At 47.5% G+C, this 20,035-nt stretch overlaps 2 protein-coding genes and 1 non-coding gene across 3 annotated transcripts in view; all 3 read right to left on the bottom strand.

The window, feature by feature from the left end:
* Positions 1 to 7,593, bottom strand: part of PNPLA2 (patatin like domain 2, triacylglycerol lipase) — a 29,026-nt gene extending 21,433 nt beyond the window's left edge. The window contains exon 1 of the mRNA XM_005491601.4: positions 7,179 to 7,593. Coding sequence (XP_005491658.2) covers positions 7,179 to 7,365 — 187 coding nt within the window. The 5' untranslated portion in view covers positions 7,366 to 7,593. The remainder of the gene's footprint in view (positions 1 to 7,178) is intronic.
* Positions 7,594 to 13,400: 5,807 nt separating this feature from the next.
* Positions 13,401 to 18,146, bottom strand: RPLP2 (ribosomal protein lateral stalk subunit P2). The gene is made up of 5 exons (XM_005491602.3): positions 17,986 to 18,146; positions 17,409 to 17,532; positions 15,622 to 15,670; positions 13,933 to 14,031; positions 13,401 to 13,522 (listed from the first exon to the last, which is right to left on the bottom strand). Exons 2-5 carry the CDS (start codon positions 17,529 to 17,531, stop codon positions 13,446 to 13,448), a joined length of 348 nt encoding a protein of 115 aa, XP_005491659.1. The 5' UTR covers position 17,532; positions 17,986 to 18,146; the 3' UTR covers positions 13,401 to 13,445.
* Positions 15,351 to 15,483, bottom strand: LOC113459849 (small nucleolar RNA SNORA52). Its single transcript, XR_003381417.1, has one exon. It is a non-coding gene; the product is annotated as a small nucleolar RNA SNORA52 (small nucleolar RNA).
* Positions 18,147 to 20,035: the final 1,889 nt, after the last annotated feature.

The raw sequence follows: 20,035 nt of genomic DNA, 5'->3' as shown, positions 1-20,035 counted from the left end.
GGTCAAGTGTCACCTTACACCCCAAACTCTTCCCCACTGCCCCTGGCACAAGCAGGGCAGACTCCAGCAAGGAAGTGAGAATCAAAAGCTCAGTTTCCAAAGCAGTCCTCTGGCAAGGGGTGTTGGCATTTTGCTCTAGAATGATTGTTGTTTTCTTGGAGCAGCATCAGGCAGATCACAAGGTTAGGATGCATACCCTAACCATGGTTCCATACCCTGGGAACCATGGCAAAATCTAGAAACTGATGCTACCTTTGTCCCAGAGACATCAGCAGTGGACCCTCAGCCAAAACACAACTGAGGTTCTGAAAACTACTGTGAGAGCAGGACAGGAGCTGCTCACAGAGGGTTGCACAGACCCCAGCAGGGGAAAAGCCTCTGCTCAACCCTCCTGCAGGGCTGACTACACAAACAAGAACAGCAAGAGACAGATGTTCAGATGAACATTTGACACATGACCTCTTCTGTGTGCAAAAATATGGCTAGTAGTTAAATGCTTACCTTAAAGATTATTTTGCCAATCTTGCTATGTAAGAACACTAGGATAGATAAATCAGTGTAAATCTCTGTGCTGACAGCCCACTCTGAAACAGGACTCCAAGTTTTTCCATGCATGGCATAACTATGGCAGCCTGAATCCACACTCTGTCTCCATAATACACTGGAATTTTTTTTTTTCTGCCAGGCCCAGCACTGAATCAGCAGCGTTCAATGCAGCCAGCAAGACTGGCCCTTGTAATTAACATATGCAAAGGGATTCCTGATTCATTTACACCCTCAGATGTCTCCTCCTCTGCTTCAGGATGCTAAACTAGATAATCCACAGGAGTGGCAAACTAAGAGATTGCCAGAACCTCCAATGCTACAATGATATTCAATCCTTTAAATCCCAAGCCTAAAAAAGGCCTCCAAAACCAATATCACAAACTTCAGTGTATGAAGAGGAAGAGAATGGTTCATTCTCAGAAGAAATCCTCCAGGCACAGCACAGCTAAAAGCCTGGGAAACAGTGGCAGAAGACACCACAAAGCACGACCAGCTCAGTTCTGGGACATTGCCAGAGGGCAGCACAAAGCCCTGGGTTCTAATAAAGCTACCAGCTCCCACACCTGATGTAACACACTGCACCACAGATCAGCACAGCCCCAGGGACAGGATCAGGCCTGCCACGAGCAGCTGTTCTATCACAAGTGACAAAAACTCTCTCCTCCATTCCTCTGGCCTTCATAGCTACAAAATGGCAGGGCTACAACAATCTCCAGCAACATTTCTACACTCCCAGGCTCACTGATTGCCTCTCTCCTATGTGCTCCTTGGAAAGGATTTTCTACTACCTCAGACTCTACCACTTCAAGGACACAATCTGCCTTTTCCCAGGGACATGGACTTATTTAGGGCCTTCCACATGGAATCATTTCCTCTACCCCTCCTTTTCACTAGCTCTCACTCTACTTGCTTGACAAGCCACACAGCCCTAGCAAATACATAGGCCTGGCTGACTCCCACATAATTGAAGACACATCCTGACTTTCACCTCAAGTCCCAAGAACACTTAGCAGAAAGGAAGAAAATAAGTATTAGAGCTGGGCAATAAAAGTGTAGAAGTGCAAAGAATTCAATGGAGAAGTGGTGGCCACTTTGGAATTCAGCCATGAGCAGGGTTTATATTGCAAAGAGGAAGGTGAACAGGAGTCACCCACTCACACTGCTCCTGGGAGTAAGATTTCTGAGCTTTTGCAAAGGTCCTGTAATCAGAAGGCCTGCCCATTCCCACCTCCAGAAAGAAGGAATGCTGACTAATTACCATTTCCAGCCCTTGTGTGGTCCTCTTCAAGTTGAGTGGAAACCAAGCACAGAAGAGGTGGAAATCATCTCCAGCCAAGCTAGGGAGCATTTCATCCATGCTTCATGGAGGGCACAGAGAGAAACATGGAGAAACTGATGACTCAGTGAGGCAGAGTGAGCAGGGGCCCCACATCTGAGTCCAATCCCATGCTCTCTGCACTGGAAGGTAACACAGCTCCCCCAAAAAACAGGAAACAAGCACCACCAGCAGCTACTGGATGTGCAGGCAGCAGCAGGAGCTTGGAACTGAACGACACAGCAAGACATTTGAGGAAGGCTTTTTGATTTGTCAGGACTAAGCTTCCAAACACAATCAGTAAGTGAACACAGGACCCTAAAGAACACACAACAGCTTCTCCCATTTTACATGGAGGACTTGCAGTTGCCTTGAAGATTTTGGGGAGCTAAGAGGCAGAAAGAAGTGGAACAGCTCAGACATGCTGCAAGTTCAAGAGACATGATGAACCTACAGGTCAGAAGAATGACCAAAGACCTCTTGTGCTGTTGCCAGTGACACTGCACAGCTGCTGCCATTGCTGACAGCAAGGCTGGGCACTGAGCTGCTCTGCACACCTGCTGTCTATGTGGGGTGCCAAAAGAACAAACACATGACTTGCTGGGACTGTTTTTTGCTAGAAGTGGCTCCTTGGCTTCCCTTGCACTCATCCAACGAGATGCCTGCAAGAGCACCTTTCCTTACAGAAGCTTTCTTGCTAGAGCCAGGCAGAAAGCAGGAACTCTTCCCTCCCATCAAGAGTTCCTACAGGGTGCTCTGGCTGCCAGCTTACTGCTCTGGACACCTGATCCCACAGCCCTGTGACTGCTGAGGGCACAGATCCAGGCTCAGCAGCTTCTCCACCAAGCCAGCGAACATTTCCGTCTATGTCAGCACAGCACATCTCCCCTCCACCTCTATTTCCACCACAGAGAAAAGCATCACCATTTCCAAGAAGCACCAGAAGGTTCCCACTAATTATATCTGTATTTCAATGTACATAAAGGTGTCCCTCCTTCCTGGGCTGGGGCTATTGACCTCAACAACTTTTTCTCCAGGGAGGGCCCCTGCAGGAGGTACAAGGGCCCATCACCTGTGCAAGGAGGGACCTAACTACTGAGACACCACAGATGCTACAAAACTTCCCTTTGTGTCCCTGTGGAGATCCACAGCTCTCTTCACACAGCCACAGAAGACAGCATCACATACACTTCCCCCAGGATAAGCATCCTGATTCATGCTTTGGCCAGCATAAACTAGCATTGCTCTGAGGATTCCATAGACTCTAAGCTGGTTTATTTCCCTCTGCCAATCTGGGATTTGGTGTTAAGATTACACAAACACAGAGAAAGTAAATCTCCATGATCAATTCTTAAGCCTTTGCATGCACATAATCAAACTGCAGAAGCACAACATTTAAGATGTTGATGTCGCTAATTATCTCAGTTTCAAAAGGTTTTGTTCATTGGGCTTTTTTTTTTTTTGTTAGCTCCTGCTACCCAATGGAAAACGTCTCTGCAGTTCAGCAGCACATTTCCTGGTGGTCACATGGTGACAGCTGACAAGCAAACCCAAATGTCAAATAACTTATGTCACCTCATGTCAAGCCTGAGACAGAGTCCTGGTTAAGATAGCAGTTTAAAATAATTAAATTTTAAAATGCTGTAAACAACTCAGGAAGTGCTCTCCAAAGAGCATCCCAAACAACACTACTCAATCTAGCAACACACGGCTTCCTTGCTTTATTCTTAGTATCAAAAGCATCTCCTCAGCTTGCTTTTTCATTTTCTGTTGACCTTGTCATGCTTTAGGAGAACAGCTAACTTCCACAGATGGGGTTTGATAGCCAGCTTTGCATTTGACAGCAGAACCCACCCCTTCCCCTCAAAATAGAAGCAAAGCAATTCAGCCGTTCCAACCCACCCTCAGATAGGGCTGTCTAGGACAGCATTCACATGCAGACAATTGAGATGCTGTTGGTTAACTATGAGTCAGAGGGACCTTAGTGCCAGCTCAAAGACAGCTTTTCAGTGAATACAGCTTCAGATCTCATCATTTATTCACGCTGCTACGCTCCCAAAGCAAGCACAACAAACCCCATACAGCTCACCAAAGTAAGATGATTCCAGACCTTACCAAAACTACATTCCCTGCTCAGTATTAGGGATGAAAGAATCCTGCAGCAGCTGCACTTTAGCATTCCTCCTGACTGAAAAAGGACGGTCTCACCACATCATGTAGGCCAGTTTTTCTCATCCAGGCCGGTGACTTTCAGATTTATACAGACAGGGGACCATCTCAAAGCCCCACACCTAGAATTTGTGAAAAGCTGCAGGTTTGGAGGTACACACAATGAGGAGAGAGCAACACCAGCATGAGAACTTTCCACTTGCCTGGCACATAAAGGTGCATTTCCTGGTGTGCTGGACTCCAGGAGCCCCAAGAGATGGTATAGGCATTACAGAGGCTATTTCCTAGAATATACTTGGGGCAAGAAGCTGTTCATGCCACAACACTGCACTATGCACAGTCAAGAAACTTGGAGACTGCCCAATGCACCTTGATAGCCGTACAGATTATGCTAGTGGGAAAATTGCACTGCTTTTTCATGCCAGCAAACAGAAGGATGTCAAAGCTGGAGAGAGAGCACTTCAGATGCAGGGCAACATCACTGTTGTAACCCTGAACAACAAATCCAAGATCCCTACAACTTAATGGTAAAGTGCTTAACCAGAGCTAGGCAAGGTCATATCAGACTGTAAATACCTCCTGATCTCTTATATAAATATAAGGTGCCCTGCCTAAGTAATAAGCACACCCAGTGTTGCTCTCTTTGCTATTCTCAAGCACACCTTTGAAGGCCACAGTGTGCTCCAAAGGCTGCTGATCACTTGGTCAGGCCTTTCAGTTCAGTGTCAGCCCATAGCAAAGCCTTCCTGTCCTACGCAGATGATGACAGTGAGGTCTCAACTAACAGAGATGAGATGGCAGAATGAGTTCACAGACAAGCTGAACAGATGCAAAGGCCAGAGAGAAAAAGCTGGAAAAGAAACCACTAAGTGGGATCTTATTCTCTGAAGTCCGGCAAGATCTCTGCTCTCCCTGATCAGGGTCTCAAAAGATTGGACTTATGGAAAAACTCCCAAGGAAGAGGTTTTTACACTCCTCACCTACAAGTATTTGTCTCTGCACAGCAGAGTCTTCTTGTGTTCACAGGCATGAGGACACTAACTTTATCTACACACAGTCAAATAAGCAAGGCTTCTTTCTGCAAAATCCCCCCTTTGTCTTTCACCAAGAGACACTATTTAGCATTCCAGTTCCATGGACAGGGCAAGTGACAGTGCAGAGCAGCAGCTGCCACAGGATTCAAAGGCCACAGGCTACCACCTGCTCTCAGCAGCACAGCAAACACAGGTACAGACCCTGTAAGAGCCTGTATGAGAGTGAACTGCTCTCCTAGTTCAGGCCTAGCTGTTCCCTCTGCCCTGTTCTCTTTTACCTCTATGATTTCATTCTAACCTCTGGCCCTCTGGCTGGAAGCTGCACTGTCAGAAGGGTTTATGACACGGACAAGGTACGGCCACGCACCCCATGTGCTTTTACTTTCAGAAGTCAACTTTGTTGCCTTAGAGCTGCTCTCTACCCAAGACACATGTCAGTCATGCAGGTGAGTCAGAAGTAAACAATTTCAGAGAAGTCAAATGGAAGACAGAACTGGAACACCCAAGATCAAGCCCTGGTTAGCTTTAAAAAGCATGGTTTGCCCTCCTTCAGGAGGCAGGTGAATGTTTCCCAGAAGGTGGCCCCTAACCCAGTCCTCTTACACTCCCACTGTACCTCACAGGGAGTGGGAAAACCTATTCTGATTCACAGAAAGCTCTCAACAGGCTGGATGCCTCCCTCAGGGCAATGCCTGGCACACCATGGATGCTCTGGACATATAAATAGCCAGGACAAAGTAAACATGATAACAGGATTGCTCAGCACCCAGGATAGCATCTGAGCAAGGCAAAGGATTTAGGCACTACAGTCAGGCTGTCTCACACTTGTGCCACGCCTTCAAGTGGCAGAGGGATCACCCAGTTAGGGAACTAATTGGGGAGTTGCCTCTTCAACAGAAGCAACAGCAATTAAACAACTGAATCCCTGGCAGCTACCTGCAAATGAATCCCTACACAAAATGGGATTAGGGATTATTATCCCTTGTCCACAGTAATAATTGGCACCAAGGCATCACTACAGTCTTGAGATCTCAGATTGGGATCTGAACAGCTGTTAAGAGCTCCAGAAGTTACAGATGCACTTCACTGGGCATTTCTGTACAAAAACACTCAGGAAGGGAAACTTCAAACCAAACTACACAGAAAACACTAACTTTTGCTGCATGAGGGCTACATCTCAGAAAGGAGTGCTGTGGAAAAACACCTGTCAAAGTGCGAGAACTTCAAGCAATAAACAGCTCTGGCTGCCCTTATCTCTAGGAGAGGCTCATAATTCTCAGACTGAACAGATATACCTGATTCTCTCACACCACAATCCCCTTTCAAGCTTAAGAAAATTTTCTGCATTTGTTATTCTCAACGTAAAAGCTTCCAAGTACAGACTCTAACACGTGTTTGTTAGCTTACTCCCATATATAAAATGACAAGAAAGCCAGGAGGCACCACAGACCATTTTCTTCAGCTGTTCCCCAGGCATAGGGATACACCGTAAACACTGTGTGCTTGCTTCAGAGATAACTTCTTAAGGTTATTCTGTAACTTGAAAAAAGAGATAAAATCTAGTTAAACTGGAGATCCAGCTCTTGCAAAGGGCAAGAGAATTCCTCAGTGTCCAAGATCCCAAGGAATAACACTCCTCCAGAAACAAACACACAGCCTGAAGGCTGTGCTCCTCAGAGATGTTGCCCAGCTCCCATCTGCACATGCAGACTCCGGGTCTCCATCTCCAGCCGCTTCACCTCCCGTTCACAGCCACCAAAGGCCAGTGCCCACACGGCGAGAGGCTCCTCTCCTACACCCGAGCAAGGTAACCCCGCAAACCGAGCGCAGCAAGCCCACGCTATAGATGTCTGTGTGGGTGGTGTCAGAGCCAGGAGCCCTGTGCTGACTTCTGCCATCGGGGCCTCCCTGACCTCAGCCACCCGGCAGGGACCGCGGCGGGGGTAAAGGCCTTAAAAACAAAGCGCCGCTCGCACTTCGGGAGGAGGCGGGCGCAGCGCTATTTACATGCACATACATATATACACCCACATCCCCTCGCTGGTGCTCTAATTAACAAATTAGCAGTAACGAAAGGAACACACGAAGTTGCGCCGGGCTCGGCCCACGCTTACCGAGGCAGGCGCCGCTGACGAGGGCGGTGGCGGTGAGCGCCCCGGCCGAGGCGCCGTACACCTTCTTGGCGTTGGCCACCAGGAACGGGGCATGTTCCTTCAGGCAGCTGGCCACGCCGACGTGGTAGATCCCCAGGAAGCCGCAGCCGGCGAAGGAGATATTCCAGGTGGAGTCCGGCGGAAACATGGCCTCCGCGCCCCGCTGGAGGCGGAGGGTGCCGGGGGGAGGCAGCAGCAGCCGCGGCGGAGCAGTGAACCTGCGGGTCTCTTTCCGCGCCGCCTGGGGACGGGCGGGACAGCCGGAAAAGCAGAGCCGCTGCCGAGGATGCGATTGCGGAACACGGCAGGGCTTGCCGCTGGGAGAGTGGAGCCGGCAGCCAGCTTTATACGCGGCGGCCCGGCCCTCGGGCCCGCCCCCGACATGGCCGCCGCCCCTCGGAGTGCCCGGCCCCTCCTGCCAACCCTTCCTCCGGTGAACCCGCTCCCGGGCCGGGCCAGCGCCGCCCGAAGCGGCAAGGGCCGAGCCAGCCACTCCGAGGGAGAGGGCTGCGCCTCCTCGCAGCGCCCCAAACCTCGCCCTGTCCCGGGGCAGCAGGATGTCCTTCCCTCGCGGAACATCCCGATTCTTGGCATCTGCTGCAAGTCCTTGGAGTTTCCCTTGTTTTCAGGGATCGCGCAAGAAACGTGAGAGAACAGGAAAAGCTTTCCCCTTTCACAAAAAGCTGAGGAGTCAGAAGGAGGCAAGTCTTGTCATAGCAATAGGGCAAGAACTGGGAAAAAGGTAATCCCTGTCCCCCTTCAAAACTTATAAAACCATTGGAAGGGACCCGTAATGGCTCCTGGACCTGCACAGGACGTCCCCGAGAGTCACAGCATGTGCCCAAGAGCATTGTCCAAACACTTTGCAAACTCTTGTTAAGGCTTGTGTTGTGACCACTTCCCTGGGGACCCTGTTCCAGTCCTCAACCACCCTCTGGGGGAAGAACCTTTTTTTACTATCCAACCTAAATCTGCCCTGACACAGTTTCAGGCCATTCCCTCCAGTCCTGTCACTGCTCACCAGAGAGAAGAGATCAGTGTCTGCCTCTTCCCTTCATGAGGAAGTTGTAAACTGTTGTACACAAATCACCAAAACACACACAGTTGCTTACCTTTCCCAACCTTTTCTCAACATTTTTTTCTCCACATGCCTCTAAGCTCAGAAAAATGCTTACATTTAGTCAGGGCAACTCTGATTTTCAGCAGTACTTGTGCACATGGTTGCCACAGAGCAGCACTGGGTGAGAGGCCAGTGCTAGTAGATCATCAAAATAGATTTCAGGAGCTGTAAAGACCCCCTTGCCATAAACAATACAGACCACAGACGTCCAAATCATTAGGTAAGTACAAATGTTTACAGGGACATCAAAAAGATCAGCATAGCAAGAAAAAGAGCTGCTCTACTCAAAGCTAGGAAGCAAGATCAGCAGGAGGGAGGTTTAGGGGATACAAAACAAAAAGCATAAATTTTTAATTGAACCAACATAGGGCAAAAAGGACTTTCTACCAAGGTTTAAAAAACTACTTCATTAATTTTGGCATAAAGCAATCTGCATTCATTTTCTTATAACTGGTCAGAAGTTTCTCACTTGGATAGTGTTATATGTGTGCTAAACAGCTCTTTCACCATTCAGGCTATTAGAGGTTATCCAAGTAGCCCCTTTTCCTGTTCCTTCCACTCCAAGTGTCCTTTCAAATGATAGGAGGGAGGCTAATATCCTCCCTAAGGAGTGGCCATCCAGGTTGCAAGAACAGCTGTTTAATGCCTCAGTCTGCTGCCTCACAGACATGTGATGGAAGCTAAATTCAGCAGGTAACCCTTGCATAAGTCCAATATTTGAGTTCAAGTTAGACATCATACTCCAGTCACTACAGACAGAGCACTTTTCCATTAAGTGTTTGCCCTTTGCCTTCATCAGACAGGCAGGAGTACAGCTTTAGCTTTCTTTCATGTCCTGCCCCCAAGCCCACCTCACCTAGCTGCCAGGAACTCCCCTTTATACATATTAATATCCTGGAGTACATAAAGAATTAACCCTGCTTACCTTAATCCTCTCTCTATACCCACCCTTCTCTCCCTTCCTCTCATACCTCTAGTTGCTTTTGGAATTTCCTTCCTCCCTTGCATTTGGTGTGGTTACATAACCCTCGTCTCCACCTGGAGAGGGGAGCCCTGGCACACCCAAGCCATGACTCTCTTACAGACCCTTAACACCAAGGCCATCACAGAGCTTCCACCCCATGCTTCTGATGACACAGGAAGGTATTTTCATGTAGTCAATCCCAAAGGAAACATCATGATTTGCCTTTTCTACAACAGGGATTGTTCTGCAGAAGAATTGGTCACTGGGCTGTGACTCGAGCAGAAGTCTGTGGCAAAACTGACCACTGAACCTTGTCTGCAGATACCTCCCAAACATCTGTAACCACAAGAACATCTTCATTCTGGAGCCAGTGCTGCTCCCTCTTTTTCCAGCATTTCACAAGTCTTAATGTTCCTAGTGTTTCTGGAAAATAGAAACAACAATGCTGTGACAATGCTGGAGTTAGTTTCACTTGATTTCCCAACAGCAATCTCATCCTGAGTTGTTTACATCACTCTGCCTTGGCCCTCAAGGTTACTTATTTGAGGAGGTTAATGCTGCCCTGTTGAAACAGGTCGATGAAACAAACCATGTGAACACTAATCTCTTGTGGAGTGCTGCCTGGGTACTGGCGCTAGCAGGCTGACAAACAACTGTGCTTTTCTCAAAAATGAATTAACCCCCAAAACTAATCTCTTTCCCCCCAGTAAGAAAGTGCAATAGTTGTGCAATTGCTCACGATGCAGCAGTAAGCCAGATCAGTGGGATTTACAAGGCAGCTTTTCCTGCGTGTTAAACTCAACTGAAACTCTTCAAATCCACTCGTGCCCTTGCAAGCTGAGATGTCACAGAGACAGCTTCACATACAATCTCTCGTTGTGTTTGTTTTCTAACTGAATGAACGGTGAGCTTAGTACCTTCAAGATAATAACATACAGGCAAACAATCTCTGCTTTTTCAGGAAGACTTTGTGGTTTTGCCAGCCATTGGGAATTCAAAGGAGGACCAAAGGCAGCCTGTTACAATGTTGATTCCAAAATGTTACTGTAGTATTGTTGTCCATAGTCAGCAAGAAAAGCACACCAGTCATGAAGCTCAATCCAAGTGCTTTCAACATCACTGGAAAGCCAGAGTTATGTCTTTTTCTTACGTGTGATGTTTGTGTATGTCAGGTCATTCCATGGCAGACTCTTGGCACGTGCTTCATAGGAGCATGTCCTGAGGCAGAGGAGCAGTCCTGCTCCTTTGGGACTGAATTTTTCTTCTAGGAAAGGTACTACAGCCATCTCTGAACCCACGTAAGTCAAACCTCCTGAGTTCAGCAGGCCTGCCTGGAGGATCTTGCAAAACTGGGCCTTGGTAGTAAGAGTGAAACCAGTTGAGAGTGGCCCCAGGGAACCATTGCTTATTGCTTTACAGTAGTGTCCAGGACATTCTCCCTGCTTTCCAAGTAGTGGAGATGCCTCATCTGTCTCCCTACCCCACGTTTGTAAGGAATGATGTTCAGTGAGAGCTGATTTGCGACAGCACAGCACTTGTGTACCAGTGAGGAAAGCCTGCAAGTTTCAACGTCAAGCCCATGACTAAATCACTCTCCCCTGCTGTCAATTTGGTAATGATCAGTTACTAGTGTAATCTCCAGGCACAGGACTATCCCTCCCTTTCTCTTCAATGCCCTTGAGCCCATCTTTTATGAAGAATTCAGGAAAAATCTTCTCTAGCTAAAATTGATTCTGTAAGGGGGACGGACTAGGCCACAAGTCCAAGTATGAGCAGGCACTAGTCTCCTCTGAGAGCATCATGGAATACAATGCACCCACCCCACCAGTACCCTTGCCTTTGATAAGTCTGAAAGGGCATTGCTGAGACTTGAAAATTCAGAACAGTGACTACAGAGCAGAAGCAGGGATCCCATCTCCTTCACAGCTGAAGCTCATTGAAATCAGAACAGAGGGAACTCCATGTAGAGCACCAAACAAGTGTGCAATAGACTTCCAGGTACATCACTGCTCATGTACAAAGCCATCAGGTGGCAACAGTTTCATGAACAGGGAAGGAAGGGGGAAGTAAACTTAAGAGGTTTGATTTTGTATTCAGAAACATTCACTATGAAGAGGTTTTAGCAAAACGTCTGTGAAATCTTGGAGCAAAGCTGAGCCATGCCCTGTTCTTTTCAAGAAAAACTTACAAGATGGTTATGGTACATTGACTCCTTGTGGCACTGTGATGAGAGCTCTATTTTCAGTGCTTTCCCTGAAAGCTGCCCCCAGAAGTTTCTTCTCAGAACAGTCTAGCAATGAGCGGTTCTTTTGCTCAGAGCAGGTTAACTGACAGCTTTGCACTTTTGCAAAGGAATTTAAAGGTTGTTAAGAGGACACCCACTGCAGGATCAGGCACATAGTTCAAGGTTTTGTCTCCAAAGGAAGAAGATAAAAACAGGGTGAAAAAATAAGTTAGTCTAGATGTAGTTATACTCCTCCCCTCATCACAGTAGCCAGCAACTGGCACCACAGGTTTGTTTCGTCTCACGAAGCTGGGCACAGCAAATTCATCAAATAGCTCAGTGCTGTTCAAATAAATTCCTTTTGCATGGAAAAACCCTGAGTGTTGTGCCAGGGCAATCCCTTCCTGTGTAAACACTGCTGGTGCTCTTGAGGCAGCAAAGCAAGGCACTACTGGGGAGGCACCTCTCACTAAATCCACATCCAAAATCCACTCTTTTTTCAGTGACCTGAAATGGAGAAATCACCAAGAAAAGGCACCACAGCCGCCCTGCTCCCAGGGCTGAACCACTGCCATTATGGGTCTGACAGAGAACCACGGTGAACAATGAATGGTTTCCATTACTACCAGATCACCAGGCTGGCACTTAAGAGACAAAGTAGATGAAAGGTATTGGCACTGTTACTGCTGTACATTTTTCTGGCACCAGGGAGAGAAGGGCAGCAAGGGTTAGTTGCTTAAATCATGGCCATTTTGAGAATCTAACTTCCAACTGCTCTTTTGCTTTGCTGTCAAGTATTGGGTGTTTTCTTGCAGTACACCAGAGATGAAAGTTTTTCCTACTTGGATTTCACCCATCTCTACTCCCAGAAGTACTTTCCATGCTTTGTCCAATGACTCACATGAACACAGCTGTATCAGCAACTGTTTTTTCCCCAAAAACAACTACACTAGAAAAGCTCCTCAGTATACACACTGCAGGGATATCTTTTTGACTCTACTTGTGCAGACTTAATCACAGGAAGATCATCACACATGCAACATGTATTCTACCTACCTACAATGACAGATGAAGACTTCCACAAGAAGCCATGTTAAGTTGCCTGCCAAAACCATCTTCTAGCAGTAGACACTTCATAAAGCAAAATTCACCTTCCTCTCAGGCTGGTAAGTTCTTGGCATGCCAGAGATGTTTCAGTTCTCCGAAAACACCATTCTCATGTTTCTTTGCTCAGATCAAGGTACAATTTATGTCCCGACAGCCCAGAACAGCCATTCAGCATGAAAGACACCTCTGCACTGATCTGTGTCTTACGACAGCAGGATGCAGTTAGGATTTTTTCTGGTTATAGACTGTTAAGCATACAGATGTACCAGGAAATCCTAGTCAACTATTTTATCAGTGTTGTCCCTAGACCTTGGAAATATGACAGTCATGAAATCAATGCTTTTAAACATTTAAAAACCAAATTACTATAATTAGCTCTGAAATTATGTTACTGGCCTAATTCAGGCCTGCTGTTCATTCAGTTTCACATTTTGGAATGGAATAAATAGATCCTGGAAAACAAAGTCCTTTCATTGCTGAATAGATGAGCCACTTCACTGAGTAACTGAGAGCAAAACAGAATGGAGGTGGCTAACATCAGGAAGATTCAGTTCACACACACTGTTTGAGAAACAGCAGTGTCAAAACAAGCACCCAGGTTCACACAAGCTTTGCCATCTCCTCAGTAATCACAGAGCTGAGTCTTATAGTCTGTCAGAAAATTCACACACCTATTGCAGACAGAGATAAAAATCAAAGCTGTGTCAGAGCTATTGAAAGAACAGCTGAATCCAAGAGCACTTGCACGGTAATAATAATAAACATAGAAACATTTAAAACAAAGAATTTTAATAACTTCTCTATAACAAATAATTAATCAAAGAGGCCGAATCCCATGTCATCATCAGATTCTTCTGATTCCTCCTTCTTCTCCTCTTTCTTCTCCTCAGCTGAAGAAAAAAAAAGACCAAGTGAATAGTCAGTATTCACACTGCACCACAGATTTCCAAGATACAAGATTTGGCAGTCTCAGCTCCCCGGCCTACAGGTATTGGAGCCTGCAGGGTTCATCTCATTCCCTTTCAGCAAACAAGTAACACTGAACGGATACAGACATTACTGTTGCAGAAATGTGCTTTACACCACCAAGTCTCTGATTTTTAGTTTTAAGCAAGCCCAATCCTAAGGCAGACAAAGAGCAAATGCTTCTGACTGTCCAAAGGAAAAGTAACTGTTCAGTTGAAGTTTCCATCACTGAACGGCTGAAGTGGAGAAGCCCTGAAACGTTGACTCAGCTGTTAAGTTGTTACCCGAGACAAAAGGAGTTGCCCTGGAGCCACAGCTCTGCACTCTCACTCACCAGCAGCAGGGGCAGCAGCTGCAGCAGGAGCAGCAGAACCCCCTCCAGCTGAGACTGCCACGGCTCCCCCAGCCGGCATGCTGGCAAGCTTACCGTTACCTGAACGGGACACAAGAGAAGGTATTTATTTACACGCTCATCCCAAGCACACAAGTTAGGGGAAATGGAAAAGTGCAGGAAAAAACTGATCCTGTCTCATGGATTGAACCTGTCACTAATCTGCTGAAAGGAGCAAGAGGCTGCATTCATGATAAAGTGTTCTATAAAAAACACTCAGGAGTTTCAAGATTCACAAAGGCTTATCCCAAGAACACTGGCAGCATATTATTAGTAAGTTTTCTTCTGTTCAAAAAGTCCCTGTCTTTCTTCCAAAAGCTGTCATAAAAATAGCAGTGAACACATCCAACTTCACACACCCACATTGTTCTCTAAATACAGCACAGTAGCCCAGAAAGTGATAATGTACCTCAAAAGTAACACTGGCAGCACTGCTTTCTCCTGCTCCTTCTTTTTCTCCTTTAAGGGTAAGGAGAACGCTGAGGGCATAACGGTATCACACTTACAGGCGAGAAAGGGAAAGATCGATTTATTTATGGCAAAGAGGACAGTATTTAAACAAATTCCTCAGCACCCTATGAACCCTATATTGCATCTCCTTTGAGACTTCTGATTTCTGTTTGTATTTGGAAAGGCAGCGAGTTCTCTGGCCTCTTGCCTTTCACATACCAAGGCTCCCTTGGCATTCAAAGGTCACATACACACTATGTTTGCCTGTATTCCAGTTTCTGGGAATCAGTTTCTAAATAATTCCCTGTTACTTCAAGATCTTATTAAACTAGCAAAGTAAACAAACATGTTTCATATGCATGTATGTTCTAAGAAACAATTTATTTAAAGTATTACAGAAAGAGACAGCATAAGTGTGTTGTAACCACAAGTGTAATAGCTCTCTTAGGTCTTTCAAACCACATGGATAGAAATGTCCAGTGCCTGCTCCTGACAGCAAGGCCAGGCAAAGTGCTGGCTACCTTTAAACAAAAATATGCCTGCAAATTCCCTTGTGCCTATACACTTGCAAAATAGTAAAAATTCATTAATCAGAAACCTTTGCACTACCTCAGCTCTGCTTTACTTCAGCCCTACGACCCAGTCAATTCATGTTAAAAGTTCCAGCCTCAGTAAGAGCACAAATTTCTACGGAAATCAGCCCTCAGAGTTCTGTCTCAGGGAAAAGGAAATGCTGGACTCTGAGAGCTCTACAAGACACGTGCACTGGAGGCTTGTGCTCAAGGCAGAGGGTGGAGCTGCACCCCAATGCCAACTGCCTGTTCCTCATGCTTTACATCACTGGGGCACACAAGTGGGTGAAACACAAAACATCTCCTAGAGACCCCAAAGGACAGCTCAGTCTCTTATCAACATGTTCAGAAAACTCCATCATGAGCAGACTTCCAGTAAGCTCATACATGTTTCAGTTCTCCAGTTTAATGTGGTCCACAAGCGAAACCCAGCAGGTACTGGCACTGACCTGCAGGGAATTAGAATGGACCTGATTCCACTCAACCCAGCTGTGATCCACACTGCTGAACAGACAAAGAGTCTGTGACCTGGCAGCAATTCCCTGCTCTCAGGTCTAGGCTATCAAAGGAACAGAGGCAATTACCTGGCTCACTCAGAGACTCTACTTACCCTGGGCAATTACATCTTCAATATTTTTTCCATTCAGCTCACTAATAACCTGTAAGTAAAATTTACAACGTTAGAGTTTCCAAACAGCATAAGAATAACCTACATTTAAACAAGTACTGATAAATCATCATATGCAGTGCCTCCATCCTGCTGCTTATCTAGCTCCAAAATTCCTTACTTTTAAGTACCAGGAACAGAACATTGACATGAAAACTTCAGCTAAGTCTTTAGTACTTTAAGCATTTTCATGAAATCTGTTACTGAACTCATAACTAATCCAGTGAACTTGGAAAAAAGAGGATACAGAAATGTTGTGGAACCAATTAGGAAGCCTCACCAACAGTGTAAGTCACTGAGGGACTGTTTACATTTCTTGCTTAATGGCCCCTGGGAGGCTCTGAAGCACTGGGTTCTGGACCCAAAACCACAGGGTCCCATTCCTAGCTCTACCACATGTTAAAAGCCAAGCTATTGTATCCTTGCCCTGGAACACAGAGTTCCAACTTTAATTTTAGGACCATTGTTGTATAACCAGAGATGACAAAAGCAAAACACAAACTCCAAAACTGTTAAAGCAAGCACTTAAAAATAATGCTCCAGAACTTACTGGTGAGTCCCAGCTACCAGGAGTCAGTGGCCAAATCTGAAGGACTTTAGCAAGAGCTTTTTAACAGGCACCTTCTACTTACACAGAGCATGGGATGTGTGAAACTATGTGCCTGCATGACTGCTCCAGCCAGGAGAAAGGTGCTTCTAAAACTTCCCTACATTTACACAAGCTTAAAATACAGACAACCCAAAAATTAATTATGACCAAAACAGATTCCAGAACAGCTTTCAGAATATCGGAGGATCAAAGAAAGCAATTAATCCATTAAGGTATTAAATCTAAAGGAGCCAAAACCAAAAGACCTGGCATTTAACCAGGAGCTCCACGAGTTCAAACCAACATTCCAAACCATAGTAAGGATGCTGTCAGCTCAGCCAATCCACAGTCTTGTTTGGCCTATGGTAAAATACTGGGAAAATAATTTCTTTTCACTTTTACTTCTCTGGAAACGCTTCACATAGGAATATGTGACAAGTGACAAGATCATTTTATTGGTTCTTGTTTTTTTCCCCCATCGCCAATTAATTCTAGGTCCACAATGCTGAAGATCTATTATATCACAAGAACCATTATAATTAAGATACTCTTTAAAAGTCGTTTTTTAACACAACCACGTTCATATTAATTTCCAAAATCTTCCTATATTTTATCCTCAAATACCTTAATCTCCACATTATGACTTGCATATGTTTCTTGGTGAGGAAACAAATGTTCCTTTGCAGCACACTAAATAAAAATGTACTACTGAGTATCAGGCCTTCAAAAGTGTTAGCTCTGGATCGATACTGACTGAAAAATAAGAAGTGAACCTTCAGTGCAGGCTATGCACCATGTCAGAACATTTTCAGTGCATCCCTATATGCAGCCACCATCTCAATGAGGATGATTAGCCTGAACTACCAAAAGTCAGCAACAACTGACAGACACCTTTGCAGAGGTATTGCACACACTCAATACCTTTGCAGAGGTATTGAGTAAAAAAGCTAGACTTTCAACAAAAGTTGTAAAAACTTATGATTGGCCCAGCAGTGTTTAGAATTCGCACTGGTAAGGATCACCAAATGTCTGAATAGCATAAGAGTACATCAATAGGGAGGCAACGGGAACACTGAAGCCAAGGATAGAGCTCCAAAGTCTAGTGCTGGCTGGGACATGTGGAATAAAGAGGCAACGCCACCTTGTTCATGCGTTCATCGTCCGTCTCGATGCCGACGCTGTCGAGGATCTTTTTCAAGTCCTTGGACGTGGGGGACTCGTTGCCCCCGAGCACGGCGAGCAGGTAAGCAGCGACGTAACGCATCCTGCAAGAGGAGAGGAGAGTTTCAGCACGGCCGAGTTCCGCGGGCTCGGAGAGAGCCCATCCCTGCTCCCTCCGAGCCACAATCCTGCGGCTCCGCTTCCAAAGGCGGGCCCGTGGCCAGCGAGGCCACGCTGCGCAGGCTGTGCCGGCACGGGGCCCTCCCGCGGGCGGCCCGCACACGTTCCCGCCCGCGCCGGCACCGCACACCTCTCCCGACACGAAGCAGTAACGCGGCACTGCCGATCTGGCGTCCGCCTCAGCCCGTCCCGTGCCTCCGCCAGCCCCGGCCCAGGCGCAGGCCGGGAGAGCACATGGCCGCCGTTCTCCCCTCCTGCCCCCCCACACCCTCCCTCCAGCCCGAGTGATCTCGCCCGAGCCCCGCGGCCGCGGCGGGGCTGGCGCGCGCGGGCCAGACGGCACCACTGCCGCGGAGGGGGGCGCGCCGCGCACTTACCTGGCGGCGGCGGCGGCGCGGGACAGCGGCCTGGGACGTGCGCGCGCGAGGACAGAGCGGCGGCGAAAGGAAGGGGCGCGGCCTCGGCAACGCCTTCTTCCCGCCACCCCTCAACAACGAGCGCTGCCATTGGGCCGGAGCGGCGGGCAGCGCGCAGGCCAATGGCGAGCAGCGCGTGCGGCCGCCGCCAGCGCGGCCGGTGGCGCATGCGCAGGACCGAGGCTGCCCATGCTGGGCGTGTTGTGCGGCCTTGGGGTTTGTGCTGGGATGGTGGAGGTTCCGCAAATCACGGGGTCACAGAGTGAAGGGCATTGGAAAACACCTCTGCGATAATCGCATCACACCTCTGACCTAATACCACTCTGTCAACTAGAACATGGCACTGAGTGCCGCATTCTATCTTTCCTTGGACACCTGCAGGAACAGTGACTGCGCCGCCAGCCCGGCGCCGTCTGTTCCAATGTCTGATCACTCTTTCTGTGGAGAAATTATTCCTGATGTTCAACCTAAACCTCCCCTGCCACAGCTTAATACTGTTCTCCACCTCTGGAATCCTGCCCTGGCCTGGCCTGGTAGGGTCAGCACAGTCCCCTCCATTTGTCCCATGAGCTGGGTTCTGCCTCCACGTGCACCCAAGGCAGATCCACACACAGAGCCCTCAAATAAATATTTGTTTATTTTGTATCAGTGCAGAGATGGGCAGTGGGTGATGAATCCAGAAAGCCAGTGTCTGGCCTTGTTGCGTTTCTTCATGGAAAGGGTGGTCAGGTAAAAGCTCCCCGGGAGGTGGTGGAACCATTGTCCCTGGAGGTGTTCTGGGAACAACAGGACATACCAGTTAGCTTTGCTCTAGTTGTCACAGTGGTGTTTGGTTGGTGGTGGAACTTGATGATCTTGGAGTGGCCAGCAGGATTAGGGAAGTGATCATCCCTCACTGTGGGATGTGGCACAAGTGGGGCCACACCGCAAGCCCTGTGTCCAGTTCTGAGCCCCTCACTCCAATACAGACATTGAGGTGCTGGAATGTGTCCAGAGAAGGGCAATGGAGCTGGGGATGTTTAGGAGGCTCAGGGGTGACCTTAGCACTCTGTACAACCACCTGAAAGGAGGCTGTAGAAAGGCAGGGGTTGGCCTCTTCTCCCAGGCAATTAGTACAGGACAAGATGATATAGCCTCAAACCGTGTCAGGGAAGGTTCAGCTTATACATTTGGAAGAATTTCTTCACAGAAAGGGAGTTTAGACATTGGAATGGACTGCCCAGGGCAAAGTGGAGTCACTCTCCCTAGAGCTGTTTAAGGAAAGACTGGATGTGGTAGGTACTTAGTGCCATGGTCTATTGGCCGTGGGTTGGACTGAATGACCTTGGAGGTCTTTTCCAATCTGAATGAAATATTTGTGAAATACCTCAACTCCATGTGTAGATTGGCTTCTTCCACACTGGGTGACAGAATACACTTGTGGGACAGCACACTGAGGCAAGGCTCCACAGGAGGGACAGGGCTGCTCTCCTGTGCTGGGAGGCTGGGAGCTGGTAATTCTGTGGCAAGGTCTTGCCATGGGATATGGGAGTCACCACCTGTGCTTGTTCACTTGATTTCCTGCACTGGGGAAAGGAATAGAAGTAAAAAGTTAACACTGTGCTGAAACCCATTGGACCCAAACAAACCAGGAGTGCTGGTTCAGCAGCAGGGCTGTGTATGGGCTGTGGCTGTCCCTGCCTTGCTGCCCTGGGGGTGCCCCAGAGATCCCCAGTGTGGTGGGGTTTCTGTGGTAGCTCAGGTGCTCTCAGAAAACGACCAGGCTCAGGGTGTTATAACCGAGCCAGAGCTTGGAGCAGTAGTCAGTGGTTGTTGTCTACAACCTGTGGGAAGAAAAATTTCCCTCAGGGCCATGTGCAGCTTGCATCCAGAGTCCCAGAATCAGTAAATTGGGAAAGACTTCTGAGATCATCAGAAGTCTTTTGATCCAACCTATGACCAAACACCACCCTGTCAACTAGACCATGACAGTGAGCGCCATGTCCAGTCTTTCCTTAAACACTTCCAGAGA

Source organism: Zonotrichia albicollis, chromosome 6 (genome assembly GCF_047830755.1).
Source record: "Zonotrichia albicollis isolate bZonAlb1 chromosome 6, bZonAlb1.hap1, whole genome shotgun sequence".
Lineage (NCBI taxonomy): Eukaryota > Metazoa > Chordata > Aves > Passeriformes > Passerellidae > Zonotrichia > Zonotrichia albicollis.
Note: the sequence above shows the minus strand (reverse complement) of the source record. Positions and strands in the feature narration are given on the sequence as shown.